This window comes from Pristis pectinata, chromosome 5 (genome assembly GCF_009764475.1).
Source record: "Pristis pectinata isolate sPriPec2 chromosome 5, sPriPec2.1.pri, whole genome shotgun sequence".
NCBI lineage: Eukaryota > Metazoa > Chordata > Chondrichthyes > Rhinopristiformes > Pristidae > Pristis > Pristis pectinata.
The window spans coordinates 109,600,241-109,614,868 of record NC_067409.1 but is presented as its reverse complement, the minus strand read 5'-3'; the positions used below and the strand labels follow the sequence as shown (position 1 = coordinate 109,614,868).

General features: G+C 41.3%; 1 protein-coding gene across 11 annotated transcripts in view; it reads left to right on the top strand.

Annotated features, from left to right (window-relative positions):
• LOC127570293 (RNA-binding motif, single-stranded-interacting protein 3) overlaps window positions 1–14,628 on the top strand; it is a 950,275-nt gene that overhangs the window by 919,060 nt on the left and 16,587 nt on the right. For all 11 annotated transcript variants that reach the window (XM_052015693.1, XM_052015696.1, XM_052015698.1 and 8 more), the window contains one exon: window positions 1,864–1,974. In XM_052015693.1, the coding sequence (XP_051871653.1) occupies window positions 1,864–1,974 (111 nt within the window). The remainder of the gene's footprint in view (window positions 1–1,863; window positions 1,975–14,628) is intronic.

Below are 14,628 nucleotides of genomic sequence, written 5' to 3'. Positions count from 1 at the left end.
TGACTCAGCCCCTGTGAAGGAGCCCAGACTGTGGTCCTTCCCCACAGAGCCTTTGCATTGGCTGCACTGAGCTTCAGTGCGTCCCTCAGCACGTAACCCTGCAGCCTGGAATGTGCACGTTTTTAGTTTTTTGCATCTGCCTGTGTTTTTAGAGCATAGCAAACCAGTTGAACTTGTCTGTCCACTCACAGCAGTTGGGCTTTGAGGTGAAGGTTCCTACCAGCTGTTCCAATCAGCCAGATTTTGCTCTCAAAATAATGAGGCTAATGTCACTAGGTGGATAAATGCAAATGTCCAATAGTTACTTTCTTAGTTGGGCTGCTCAGAGACTAGCTTTGTTGAAACACTGTTTTACTCCTTGGCTCACCAATGACGCACATTGAACGGTATGATACAGTTATATTTGCACAGATGAAACAAACCAAACTCAATGTGGCAAGTTATCTTGCCTAATTACAAATCTAAGTAATTCCTTAACAACTTGATTATATTTCAGTACCTTAAAACTTACTGCCACTGAAAATTAACAATCATAAATATGCAATCTCGTAGCTCTGGATATTTGATATTGTTCAAGATTTTGAAAATTTACAATATTTTTCTTTACAATTTTGTTTTCATTTTGATATTGGTATTGGTTTATTATTGTCACTTGTACTGAGGTACAGTGAAAAACTTGTCTTGCATACTGATCGTACAGGTTAATTCATTACACAGTGCAATTACATTGAGTTAGTACAGAGTGCATTGAGGTAGTACAGGTAAAAACAATAACAGTACAGAGTAAAGTGTCACAGCTACAGAGAAAGTGCAGTGCAGGTAGACAATAAGGTGCAAGGTCACAAGGTAGATCGTGAGGTCAGAGTCCATCTCATCATATAAGGGAACCGTTCAATTCCTTAATCCAATCCTTTTGTTTCTCTCTTAATTTTCTCTTTGTGCCTGGTTTGACACTGAATTCACCCACTCAGGTTAACACTCACTTCTCAATCCTGGCACTGAGTACTTTCTAAAGTCTTCAGTCTGATTGGTTAAGCTGCTGTAGTTTCCCTGTTCAGTCTGGTCTTAGATGTCTGGTTACCCTCACTGTGAGGTTATTAACTTGTGCTTTTAGTAACTTGCTAAAAAAACCCAAAACCCCACCATATAAAGGTAAACCATGCCGCTTACAGAGACCACTAGATGCCCTACTGCATAAAATTAAGAGTCATTAATGCCCTAGAAAGATCGCAGTAAAGCAATAGAAGCAAGATGAAGCAAGAGGATGAATGTTACTACCATCACCCATGGTCTGGTTTTAGATTATACTTACAATAGAACATAGATAGGTATAGATATAGATATTTGTTTATTAGTCACATGCACATCGAAACGCACAGTGAAATATGTCTTTTTGTGTATTACAGCACAGTACAGGCCCTTCGGCTCACAATGTTGTGCCAACATTTTATCCTGCTCTAAGATCTATCTAACCCTTCCCTCCCACATAGCTCTCCATTTTTCTATCATTCATGTGGCTATCTAAGAGTATTATTAACAGTTCTCCAATATCAAATTTTTATCTGTGTAACTTTACATACCTAAATATAAATGCATACAATTTTACTTTGTGAGTGAAGCTACTTTGTTTAGGGTCACTATTTTTCGGCTGATGGATGCTTCTGATTTAGATGCCAATCATCTCTTCACAAGTTCTTGAGACACAAGAGAACAGGAGATAATACCTGCAGATTTCATCATCGGCTGATTGGCAGCATATTGCTTCTCAGAATTTATAGTATTTATAAATGTCTAATTGCATTTATAAAGAGGATTCTGCTTTGATGCAAGACGTTTTAAACCAAATTGTTGAATTTCTTTCAGGGTGCTGTGATAACGCCCACAATGGACCACACCATGTCCATGCAGCCAGCCAGTATGATGGGACCCTTGACCCAGCAGATGAATCACCTGTCACTGGGCACAGCAGGAACAGTGAGTGCTCGAGATATCAAGCAGCTTCAATGTGAAATATTTCATCTCACACATAACATGCCAGCAAAGTCTTAATTCCATTAGTGTTATCAGAAACGGTACTGTACATAAATAGAGTTACAGGGAGAAGTTATGAACTATATTTTGCTCTGGGTATTAATGGTTAAAAAACAGGTTATCAAAAGTCCAAGAGACTTTCTCTTGTTATTATGGCTAGTCGCAATTTTTCTCACTGTGATACATGACCAAGAAGTGAAGCAAGCTAAGATCCAGCTTAAAATAACTTTAATTTAAAAAGTATGTTTTAACAGAGTAAGATGTTCTACGGCACTTCATAGACAAATTAGGACCAGTTACCAAAAGGTGAGTCAAAGATATAGATTTTAATAATTTAAGAATAGCAGTAGTGATATGCTCAAAAATGTATGCTACTCTTTAATTCATTTTATGTTCGGTGAGCATTGCTGCTAAGGACATCTTTTATTGCCCATGAGAAGATGGTGGTGAGCCCCCTTCTTGAAGCATTTGAGTCTTCTGGTGAATGTTGCTCAGTTTAGATCCGACAATGATGAAGCATTACTAATTTAATCCTAAAACAGAATGAAGTGTGCCTTGGAGGCTAACTTGCATGTGGTGATGTTCTCATGTATTTGCTTCCCTTGTTCTTCTAAACAGTGTGTAACTGGGGCTTGAGAGTTGCTGCAGTGTGTGGCTGACAGCCACAGTGTACAGTGGTGGAGAGTGTGAATGAAGTTAAGGTGGTGAATGGACAGCCAGTTCTGTGAGCTGCTTTATCCCGAATGGTGTGAACCTTCTTGACTGTTAGAGCCGCATTGCTCCAGGGAAGGCCGGTAGGAGCAGGGAACCCTGGATGACAAGAAATATTGAGGTGCTAGTCAGGAAGAAGGAGGCATGGGTCATGTACAGGCAGCTGGGATCAAATGAATCCCTTGAGGAGAATAGGGGGAGTATACATAAGGAAATCAGAAGAGCAGAAAGGGGGCATGAGATAGCTTTGGCAGAGACTAAGGAGAATCCAAAGAGATTTTATCAGTATATTAATAGAAACAAAGAGCAACGAGAGAGAGAATAAGAATATCAAAGACCAAAGAGGACATCTACATGTGGAACTGCAGGAGATGGGTGAGGTCCTCAATGAATACTTCTCCTTTGTTTTTACCGTGGAGAGGGACATGAAGACTAGGGAATCAGGAAGGTTAATGGAGGTGTCTTGAGGATCGTCCATACTACAGTGGACGAGGTGCAGGACATCTTAAAACGTATGAAGGTAGATACATTTCTGGGGCCTGATCAGGTATATCCAAGAACACTGTGGGAAGCTAGAGAAGAAATTGTGGAAACCCTGGCTGAGGTATATGCATCATCGTTAGCAACAAGTGAGGTGCTGGAAGACTGGAGGGTGGCTAATATTGTGCCTTTATTTAAGAAGGGCTGCCAAGAAAAACCTGCAAATTAAATTGGTAAATTGGCTTATTATTGTCAAATGTACCAAGGTACAGTGAAAAACTTTGTTTTGCATGCCATCCATACAAATCATTTCATCACATCAGTACACTGAGGTAGTACAAGGGAAAAGCTCTAAGAGAATGCAAAATAAAGTGTTACAGTTACAGAGAAAGAGCAGTACAGGAAGACAATAAGGTGCAAGGCCATGACGAGGTAGATTGTGAGGTCAAGAGTCCATCTTATCATACTAGGGGACCATTCAATAGTCTTATAACAGTGGGATAGAAGCTGTCCTTGAGCCTGCTGGTACGTGCTTACAGGCTTTTGTATCTTCTGCCTGATGGGAGGAGGGAGAAGAGAGAATGTCCGGGGTGGGTGGGATTTTTGATTATGCTGGTGCTTTACTGAAGTAGCAAGAAACATAGACTGAGTCTTGGGAGGGAAGTCTGGTTTTCATGATGTGCTGAGATATGTCCACAACTCTCTGCAGTTTCTTGCGGTCTTGGGCAGAGCAGTTGCCATACCAAGCCGTGATATATCTGGATAGGACGCTTCTATGGTGTATCTGTAGAAATTGGTGAGGGTTAATGGGGATATGCCAAATTCTGAGGAAATAGAAGCATTGGTGCGTTTTCTTGGCCATGGCGTCTACATGGTTGGACCAGGACAGGCTATTGGTGATGTTCACTCCCAGGAACTTGAAGTCTCAACCTCAGCACCATTGATGTAAACAGGAGTACGTGCACTACCCATCCCCTCCTTCCTGAAGTCAATGACCAGCTCTTTTGCCATGACTAGTCATGTGCCTCATGGGTCAGAGATGGATCCATTGTTGTTTGTCATCTATATCAACAACTTGGATGAGAATGTACAAGGCATAGTTAGCATGCTTGCAGATGACACTAAAATAAGTGGTGTCGTACATAGTGAAGAAGGTTATCATGAAATACAGCTTAATCAGCTGGATAAGTGGGCCAAGAACGGCGAATGCAATTTAATTCAGATAAGTGCAATGTATTGCATCTTGGGAAGTCAAACCAAGGTAGGGCTTTCACAGTGAATGGTAGGGCCCTGGGGGGTGTTGCAGAACAGCGGAACCTCAAAGTACATAGTTCCCTGAAAGTAGCATTACAGGTAGACAGGGTGGTGAAGAAGCCTATTGGAATGTTGGCCTTCATCAGACAGGGCATTGAGTATAGAAGTTGGGATGTTATGTTGCAATTGTACAAGACGTTGGTGGGGTTGCACTTGGAATATTGAGTTCAGTTTTGGTCACCCTGCTCAGGAAAGATGCCATTAAGCTGGAAAGAGTGCAGAAAAGATTTATGAGGATGTTGCCAGGACACAAGGGACTGGGTTATAGGGAGTGTGGTTGGGCAGGCTAGGACTTTGGGCAGGCTAGGCATGCTTGGAGCATAGGAGACTGAGGGGTGATCTTATTGTTGTGTATAAAATCATGAGGGGCATAGGTAGAGTGAATGCACTCAATCTTTTCCCCAGGTTTGGAGAATCAAGAACAAGAGGGCATAGCTTTAAGGTGAGGGGGGAAAGATTTAATAGGAATCTGATGGGCAACCTTTTCACACGGGGTGGTATTGGTATTGGTACATACATGGAATGAGCTATGTGGTTGAGGAAGGTACAATAGCAACATTTAAGAGACATTTGGACAGGTACATGAATAGGAAAGGTTTCAAGGGATATGAGTCAAACACAGGCAAATGGGGCTAGTTTAGATGGTCGGCAGGACATCCCGGCCTATTTCTGTGCTGTATGGCTCGATGACTACATCCCCATGGGCATTAGTGAGCTAGCAGAACTTTTAAGCCAATCCAGAAGTTTCAAGGAATATTCAACAACTACTTGACACTGAACCAACAAAGGACACATTAGGACAATTTACCTCTGGTTTTGGTCATTACAGCTGATTTTAAAAGGATCTTAAAGGGAGGAAGTAGCACTAACAAATGATTCAGAGAGGAAGCTCTATAAGGGCCAAGACAGTGTCATGAAGGTGATCTGGAGGCAAGGCAGGATGGGTAAAAGTTGGATCAGCCTGGATTTTTTTGAAAGGTTGGAAGAGGTTTACAGAGGGAACCAGGAAGCAACCTGGTCATCGGGTAGTGCAGTGTAGTGTTGATCAGCTAATGGGACTTGGCAGCAGAGTTTTGGAATCAGTTCAACCTTTGATGGTGGAAGATGGAATGAGACCTCATGACTTAGGAAAGCATTCAAGTAGTTAAGTCTCAGATTTTAAAAAAAACCTGGTTGAGGGACATGCAGCAGATGGGCTTATGCGTGGATGGAGACGGCTGATTTAACAAAAATGGAAGGGGGGCTGGTTTTGCTGATGCACTGGGAGATTTGTGGTACTTGATTAGACTGAACGTAAAGGCTACAGTGGTGGTACAGCGGTTAGTACTGCTGTCTCACAGCTCCAGCAACCTAGGCTCGATCCTGACCGCAGTGGAGTTTGCGCATTCTCCCTGAAACCGCATGGATTTTCAATGGGTGCTTCATCTTCCTCCCAGGTCCCAAAGATGTGCTGGTAGGTAGGTTAATTGGCTCTTGTAAATTGCCCCTAGTGCAAGTGAGTAGTAGGAGAATGAGGTATTGATGGGTATGTGAGAGTGAACAGGTCACTGGGAAATAAGTAAGGGAGTTGGATTTCTCTGAAAGCCAGCACAGATGGGACATCCTTCATTGTTGTGATGAATGGGAATAGTCTGATTATCTGAATATGCGAGATTTTTGATTCAAAAAAGAAGAAAATAACCTAAATTAAACTGAACTGATTAATTGTTTTATAATGAGTTCTTGAGCATCAGAGAAACAAAGGACTGCAGATGCTGGAATCTAGATGAAAATCACGATGATGCTGGAGGAACTCAGCAGGCCAGGCAGCGTCCGTGGTCAGATGCTGCCTGGCCTGCTGAGTTCCTCCAGCATCATGGTGTTTTTCATCAGTTCTTGAGCATTAACTAGTTTCAAACAAATATCAGCTGGCAATGGACTATAGACAAATCCATTGGCATCAATTTTCGGGCAGTTATTGTCTTTGGAGCCCAACGGTTATTGAATGTTCTTACAAAGCTGGCTGAATTGGTCTTATATTTGAAGTCTTGCTGAACAAGTTGAATGAGGTCATCAAACAACCCTATAGTAGAGAATTTACCACCATTTTGTAGTGTTTTATGATACAATCACAGCAAAAACAGAGTTAAGTAACTCCTTTGAAAGGTGGATAATTACTGCTGTGTTCTAAAGGATAGGCAGAAGCTCCTCTAAAAGAAGATGAGACTTGCGTGATTTTACAATATTAGAGGCACTATATAAATGCAAGATGCCTTTAAATACTCTGAGGTACTGAATAATTTTGAGGGATCTGAAACAATCTTGGAATTTAATTAATATGTTTGACAGATTATACATGCTCTCCAGTGGGGTATATTTGATGATAAAAGTTGATCTTTTTAAAATTCCAGTGCTTTAAACTGGCATATGACCATTTGTGGTTCTGGTTGTAAACTTAACTCAAGCTTGATTTATTTGTGTTGTTAATAAATGCCTTTAGGTTTGGCATATCTCTAGGAGACTAGTACATTGAGGCACACAGGTCATTTTACTAGCTTTACAGTGTTGGAAGTGTGAATCTCCCTCCCCCTCTCCTCAAATGTATTGAAAGTAGAATCAAAACAATGTTTTAATTGTGAACTGATTCCCAAGCAGTTAGTGTAATCAGAAACACAATTGTTTTACTCATTTCTGGAGGTGATAAAGGTTTATTGCACCACAGAGAATGAGAAGAGATTGCAGGTTGTTTCTTTGGTCCATCATGTGACTATGACTATATGTGATGAATATCTGCCAACTTATGAACCAGCAGTTTTTATAAGATCCTTAAAGGTGATAAGGGCCACATAGATTCCTACAACACACACAGCTTTCGATTAGACTCACTCCTATTCCAAAAATGCCTTGGCTAAGCAGTTCAATGACTAATACACTTGGGCACCACGTGCAACTTGCTACCAGTGCAGGAATGACATTGTTGGCATTGCCCTTACTCCAGCAATGATTATGGAGCAGAGCTGATGTCTTCACATTGCTGCTGAGGCAGTAATTGTATTACTGATCTTCTGGACCTACAAATGACCATGTTCGCATTGTACGTAATCCAGGAATGATCGAGTTCATTCAGACTCTCTTCCAGGAATGATTGTTGCAACTCTGTTACTAGCCTAGAAATAACCATATTCATACTGCTCCACATTCCTGGAATAGGCCAAATGACCTGTTCCTGCTTATCTGAAACAGTAGGTCATTTGGCCCTTTGAGCTTGCTCTGCCATTCAACACGATCACAATCTTTCTCCTTCTTAAAGCAGATGAATCACTGGTCTCCACAGTCCTCTGTAGTAAAGAAGTACACAGGTTCATCACCCTCTGACTGAAGAAATTTCTGCTCGACTCCTAAAGGTCTTACTCTATAAATTGAGACTGTGATCCCTAGTTAAAGATATCTCCCTGCAACCAGCTTGTCAAGACCTGTCAGAATGTTGTACGTTTCAATGAGATCTCTCATTCTCCTAAACTCTAGTTCACTAAGGCCTGATCAACCCAATCTCTCCTTGTATGACAGTCCCACTATTCCAGGAATCATTCTGGTGAGCATACTTCATTAGGTAAGGCTATCAAAGTGGCACATAGTACTCCTGTATGGTCTTACCTAGGCCCTATTATAATTGTAGAATGATTGTGTTCACTGTACTGCTTGTCCAGCATCTAAAATAGCAATGATCACTTTACTCCCCATAGAACCCAGCAATGATAACGTTTCAGTATTAGAGCAGTACTGCCTTGTGTCAAAGAATAGCCATATGTTCTAAGAGAGTGAATGGCGTTGAATTCTATGGGGAGAGATTTCCTAGCCCTTCTGCACTCAGCGCAACTTATTCTATATGAGTAAAGGGAATTTTAAACTAAGTTAGGTACTAGACTGAAATGCTTCCTGGAATTATCTCTACTGTCTTAGTTTGGAAGAGTCATCTTTAAGTCTCTCTTTCCAAAGAATAAATTGGATTAAAAGCACATGTTGCATTTGACACATACAGCAGCCCAAAAGTCGCTGGATGTGTCAAATAAAATAAAAATAAATGTAATATCTGAGTCTGCATATTCACCTAAATGGCCTCACTGTCTTGGCATGACAAAACACAGATAAACACCATATATTTATTTCCTAAAATAAGTTTAATCTCTTTGGCTGGTAGATTCCATTCAGCACTCAAACTAAGCATTACTCTAACAGACACACGGAATAACCTAGTTTATTCCAAAATTTGAAAATTAATGAACATCTGAAGACAGTTGTGTCGGTTCCATTTCTCCCGTCTTTCCTGGAACTGATCCTCTGATATATATGTATTTCCATATGAACAGGAATTTCACATTTTGCTAATTCCAGTGTTGTCTGAGCACCCGAGCTGAACCACCTAATATCCAAATATATTTTTTACAACTGTAATTTCCTTCTAGTCTGCATAATTTTCTTTTAGTCTATTAGGATGAGATTCTATTTGGTTGAGTCAGCAAAAATAGTATTATGCATCACATTTCCAATTATTATGCAGATCTAACATAAATGTACATTGCACTTCCTCAGCACTGTTAATCAGCACAAGTAATAGTGGCCTTTTACCTTTTCTCATTTGTGAAATGCAAGCTGCACTACTCCATTACAAAATCCAATCCATTAGAGACTCTGCATTCCAGTGAAAGTTACCTGGAAGTGAAGACACAGTCAGCCAGAACCTAGACGTGTGCATTATGGGATTGTGAATTCATATGTCACTCTCTCGAGAGGATGACAGTTGCTCTGCTTTGAAAGAGTGAAGTTCACAATTCCATATTTGAGCTGTCGCAACATGTAAAATTAATTTCTAGACAGTATTGCTTAATGGATAGGAGGAATTAAATTGGAGATAGCAGCACTGTGTAATAGGCCAGCTAACCCACTGAAGCAAAGCCTTGTTGCAAAATAAGTCTAAGATCAAGATGATTTTAGACTCGTGTGTCTTTTTTTAAAAAACTTTTAAACTATGCAAAGAAAGGAGTAATTTATAAGTTATTATTTCTATGGCTCCCCAAGTATACAAATGAAGCAGGTTTAAGTATTTCTTTCTATGGGGGCTTAGCTCTTGGATTTCAGCAGACCACAAGATAAAACCCAAACCAGTCATTCACACCATTTCTTTCAGGGTTCCACTGATTCCCTGCTGAAGATTTGGCAAAGAATCGGAAGAATTCCACAGAACTTCAGGGTTGTTTAACCATTTATATTAGCCATTTATATTAGCCAAAAGGTTATACCCGGCAATTGATGGCAGTGCTGAGCATACGTAAATTGTTCAAGTTCAGATATGAACATGATCATTCTGCTTCAAGTCCAGAAGTGACTGTGGCCACTATGCTTTGAGTCCAGTAATGGCCCTGGCCATAGAATCGTAGATATTCTGATAAAATGACCTGAACTTCACTGCTTTGAAACAATATTAAACTCAGATTTTCATACATAAAGGCCAGCATTTTTCCTTTGCCTTAATATAGAAAACTATAAAACTGTGCATTGCTGATTTGAACCTCATGATGATAATTCTCACACAGTGAGTGGTGATGGTTAGATCAATGTTTCTAAATTTATTGAGGCCCATTGTGTTTCTGACCTCATTTCCATTTGAAGATGGCAAGAAATAGTTTGACTGACAATCAGAGCACCTTGTTTAAATAAGGAAAGGGGCACAGTGAAAGAAGCCGACTGGGTTGTAAAGAGCTGTTAGTATTGTTGGAGGGTAACACAGGACAGGGATAGCTAGAGGGCAGTTAGTTTGAGTAGAAAAGGCCAACCGGTTAAGGGATTCACAAGGAACACAATGGAAGGCAGATGCTGTAATCCGGAGCAAAAAAAACAAACTGCTGCAGGAAGTGGGTCAGGCAACATCTGTGGAGGTGGAGGGATGTCCTGATGCAGGGTCTGACCTAAAACGTTGACCATCGCTCTGCCCCCACAGATGCTGCTTGACCCACTGAGTTCCTCCAGCAGTTTGTTTTTTGCTCATTGGTTAAGGGATGAAGGATTGGGAGACCAGAGATGGTTTGGTGGGATAGAAGGCAACACTGGCTCTAGGATGTGGATGTAGAGAATCATGGCTGTTCCACACTACTGCAACAGCTATCCTTTGGATTTTGCCCAGTGCAGCCGTTAAACCTGGTTCATTGCACATCTGTCTGACACAGACTGGTTCTGAGCTAAACAGTTTCTTAGACAAGCATTAGGCTTTTTGATATGAAAATGAGGAGCTTAATTATGCCTCAAACACAGACTGTCCTGTCCTTACATGATGATGCTGGAGGAACTCAGCAAGCCAGGCAGCATCCGTGGAGAAAACGGATGCTGCCTGGCCTGCTGGGTTCCTCCAGCATCATAGTGTTTTTCCTCTAGATTCCAGCATCTGCAGTCCTTTGTTTCCCTGCCCTGTCTTTATCTGGCACACTGGTTTGCAATGACCAAGTACGTTCTGTCTGCCATGCTAGTCTCAAAGGAATTCAGAGCCCAAAAAGTGGTTACTTTTCTGCACCCCCACGATCACTGGTGTCCACTGACTTACTTACCCCATCACTCTGAGAGCAGCAGTAATTCACAGACATTGGTCTCAACATCTAAGACATGATTCCTGACTAATATCCCTACTAGAAATGTGTGTGGCTAAGTGTATAAAGTGGATAGGATTGACTTGGCTGCATTGCTTCATACACTGAACAGCTTGGAAACACTCACTTCTGAATGTCCCGATGAAGAACTGTCACTCCAGTGGAGTACTGTAGCAGCTTTAAGACTGAGCAATAAGGGGGAGAAAACCTTTTAACATCTCTGAAAGGAATAATGAAGGACCACATTAACAGCAAAAGGAGGTCTCTGACTAAATTTTGTGTACAAAAGTTGCAGCCGCATAACCTGGGAATTTTAGTTATTATTAAAAGTCACAACTCTCACTTACAGAGGGGATATTTCAAACTTGAACTGCAAGTCCCAGGATACTTTACAACTTGATGATCAAATAGAACGTAGAACATAGAGCACTACAGCACAGTACAGGTCCTTCGGCCCACAATGTTGTGCCGACATTTTATCCTGCTCTAAGATCTATCTAACCCTTCCCTCCCACATAGCCCCCTATTTTTCTATCATTCATGTGTCTATCTAAGAGTCTCTTAAACATCCCTAATGTATCTGCCCCCACAACCTCTGCCAGCAGTGCGTTCCGTGCACCCACCACTCTCTGTGTAAAAAAAACTTACCCCTGACATCCCCCTTATACCTTCCTCCTTATAAATATGGTAATTTACAAGCTAGAGCTTTATGGTCTTTCAATATTTTCTCCTGGTTTTGTTTGACTTTCTGTAACCTTTCTGAATGAGCACAGGCACCATTGGGCTGCATTTTGCATGTTGTGCTGTGGAGCTTACAAGCTTCTTAAGTAATTTAATTTTGGACATTAGACAAATGCAAGGCCTCTATTTAAATTTAGATTCTCACTTTCTACTTTGGGAGCAGGGATCTGAAATTTGTGAAGTGTTTGAAAATTTGGGCATCCTTCCAGCAGAGTCACTGAATTGGACACAAATGGATTTTACTGTGCAGAATCCGCAATGCTTATGGCATTATTAAGCAAATCAAATTATATCTTTACAGAGCCAGGTTGCCCTATTTTTGCCAAATCCTCTCAAACCATTTTATTTTACTCTCAGATATTTATCACTGTTGTGGTGATATTTTCACATCTCCCAAAGCTGCTGTGAGCAAAAATGATTTTTATTTTTCATTGGTTGTTTCTCAGAATAGTGTACATTAAAGGCCCCAAGGCAAAAGTGGTGTGTGCATTTGTTTTGCCAAGCTTCTGACTTCTATTAAAGTTTTTTTATATAAAAAAAATCATATATAGGGCAAAATAAATCTTGTCGGTTATTTTTAGAGCTTTGCAGAAATCCATTATTTTGATTTACCACCTTTTTCCATTCAATTGTGCATAACCACAATACTTCACATGGGTTCTGCTCAGCTTAAATGCTTTTCAATCCTGGGTGTCAATGGGAGAAATTTGAGATTTGAGAATAATGCAACAGTTACTGAGTTTTCCACCACCAGGTGCTATTTACAGTAGAGAAAGAATTTTCATCTGCACTGGATGATGATCTGATTGAGTTAAAGTCACATGAGTTCCTACAGATAATTTCATATCCAAAATGGTGTCCTAGAGGTTGAACCATGAAGATTAAATGGCTAGGCTTAGTGTTCTTAGAGCCTAGAACATGTCAAACAGTTACATCAGATGCTACTGAATAGGCCTCATAAGATGTAAACCTTTTCCTTCATGTGCTGTGAGTAGTGTTGGTAAGGCTGTCATTGGAAGCCAATCCACAGGTTTGGAATCCTCTATGCATTACATGTTAGATGCACGGAGGAACCCAAAATGAAAATTGTGGACTTGTGTGAGTTACACTGTAGGTCTGCAATGTTCATTCGTCAATTTTTCTTAATAGAAATTGTGTTGTTGCCTGACATATTTCCTGCACTTTCTTTCATTTAAAATGAATATTTTGTTTTCTTTCCAACTGGACGGTTGATAATGAATCTACCTTTCACTTTTTTTCTCTCTGCTAATATTTACTACAATTGTTTTTAAGCAATATTGCCACATACATTTCAAATTAAAACAAAAAGTAAGACAAATTTGCCAACAAGCCGAGGAAATAATTGAAAAGCTTTGACTTGTTCAACATTAATTTGATGTGCATTCATATCCAGAGCAACTGGAAAGAGAAGACTTAAGGCCCTTCAGGAAAATCCAATTAGATTACATTCCCCTGTACTGAATATATGGGTGTGCAGATATAGCTGTATCATCACAGCCCTTCTCTTCAAACTGCTCACCCCACTAACAGGTCTCTGCAGGTTGAAGTTTCCCTGTGATTTTTCACACTGTTCCCAACCCAAATTTAGCAGAATCCTATTGAGTGGAAGAAAGCTGCTGCTTTATGGGAAATCAAAACAGCGAGGCACTTTCACTGCCAAAAGAAATTTACGAGCATAAAAGGAGAAGAGTAGATTTGAGAGATGTATACAACATCATCACAACTAGTTATAAAGGATAAATAAAGGAAAGGAGATACAAAAAATTCTGTAGATGCTGGAATCTGGAGCAATGCACAAAAAGTGCTGGAGGAACTCAGCAGGTCAGGCAGCATCTATGGAGGGAAATCAACAGTCGACATTTCGGGCCAAGACCCTTCATCAGGACTGGAAAGGAAGAGGGCAGAAGCCAGAACAAGAAGGTGGAGGGAGGGGGAGGAGCACACGCAGGCAGAGGAGAGGTGAGTTCAGGTGATAGGTGAGTCCAGGTCAGTGGGGGGAAGGTAGGTGGGTGGGGGAGGGGGGGATGATGTAATAAGCTGAGAGGTGATCGGTAGAAGAGGCCAAGGGCTGATAAAGAAGGAAATCAGTAGGAGAGGGCAGTGAACCATGAACTAAAAGATGGGGGAAGGGAGATGGGCAGACCATCAAGGTGGGGGAAGGGAGCCACAGGAATAAGGGAAGACAAAGGACTGGGGGGTGGGGGACAAAGAAGGGGTGGGGTTCCCGGACATTAGAGAAGTCAATGTTGAGGCCATCAGGTTGGAGACTCCCAAGGCAGAATATGAGGTGTTGTCCTTCCAACCTGCGTCTGGCCTCAACGTGGCAGTAGAGGAGGCCGTGGATAGACATGTCGGTATGGGAGGGGGATGTAGAGTTGAAGTGGGCGGCCACCAGGAGGTCCTGGCTGTCGCGGCGGACGGAGCGAAGGTGCTCGACGAAGCGGTCGCCCAATCTGCGTCGGGAAAGCTTCCCATTGGCAGACAGTTCAAGGACCAAAGTCAGCAATGGATACAACAGAAACGTGAGGAAAAGCTTTTCACTTCAAGAATATAAAATTAGTTGTGATATGGAATTCACTGCCTGTTAAGGTAGTAAAAACAGAAGGGAGACAGAGGAGACTGCAAAGGCTGGAATTTGGATCCCCAGTTTCAGGGAACCCACACCCCAGTGCACTCCCTCCCACACACACTCACTCTTTTGTTCCTTGTCTTCATT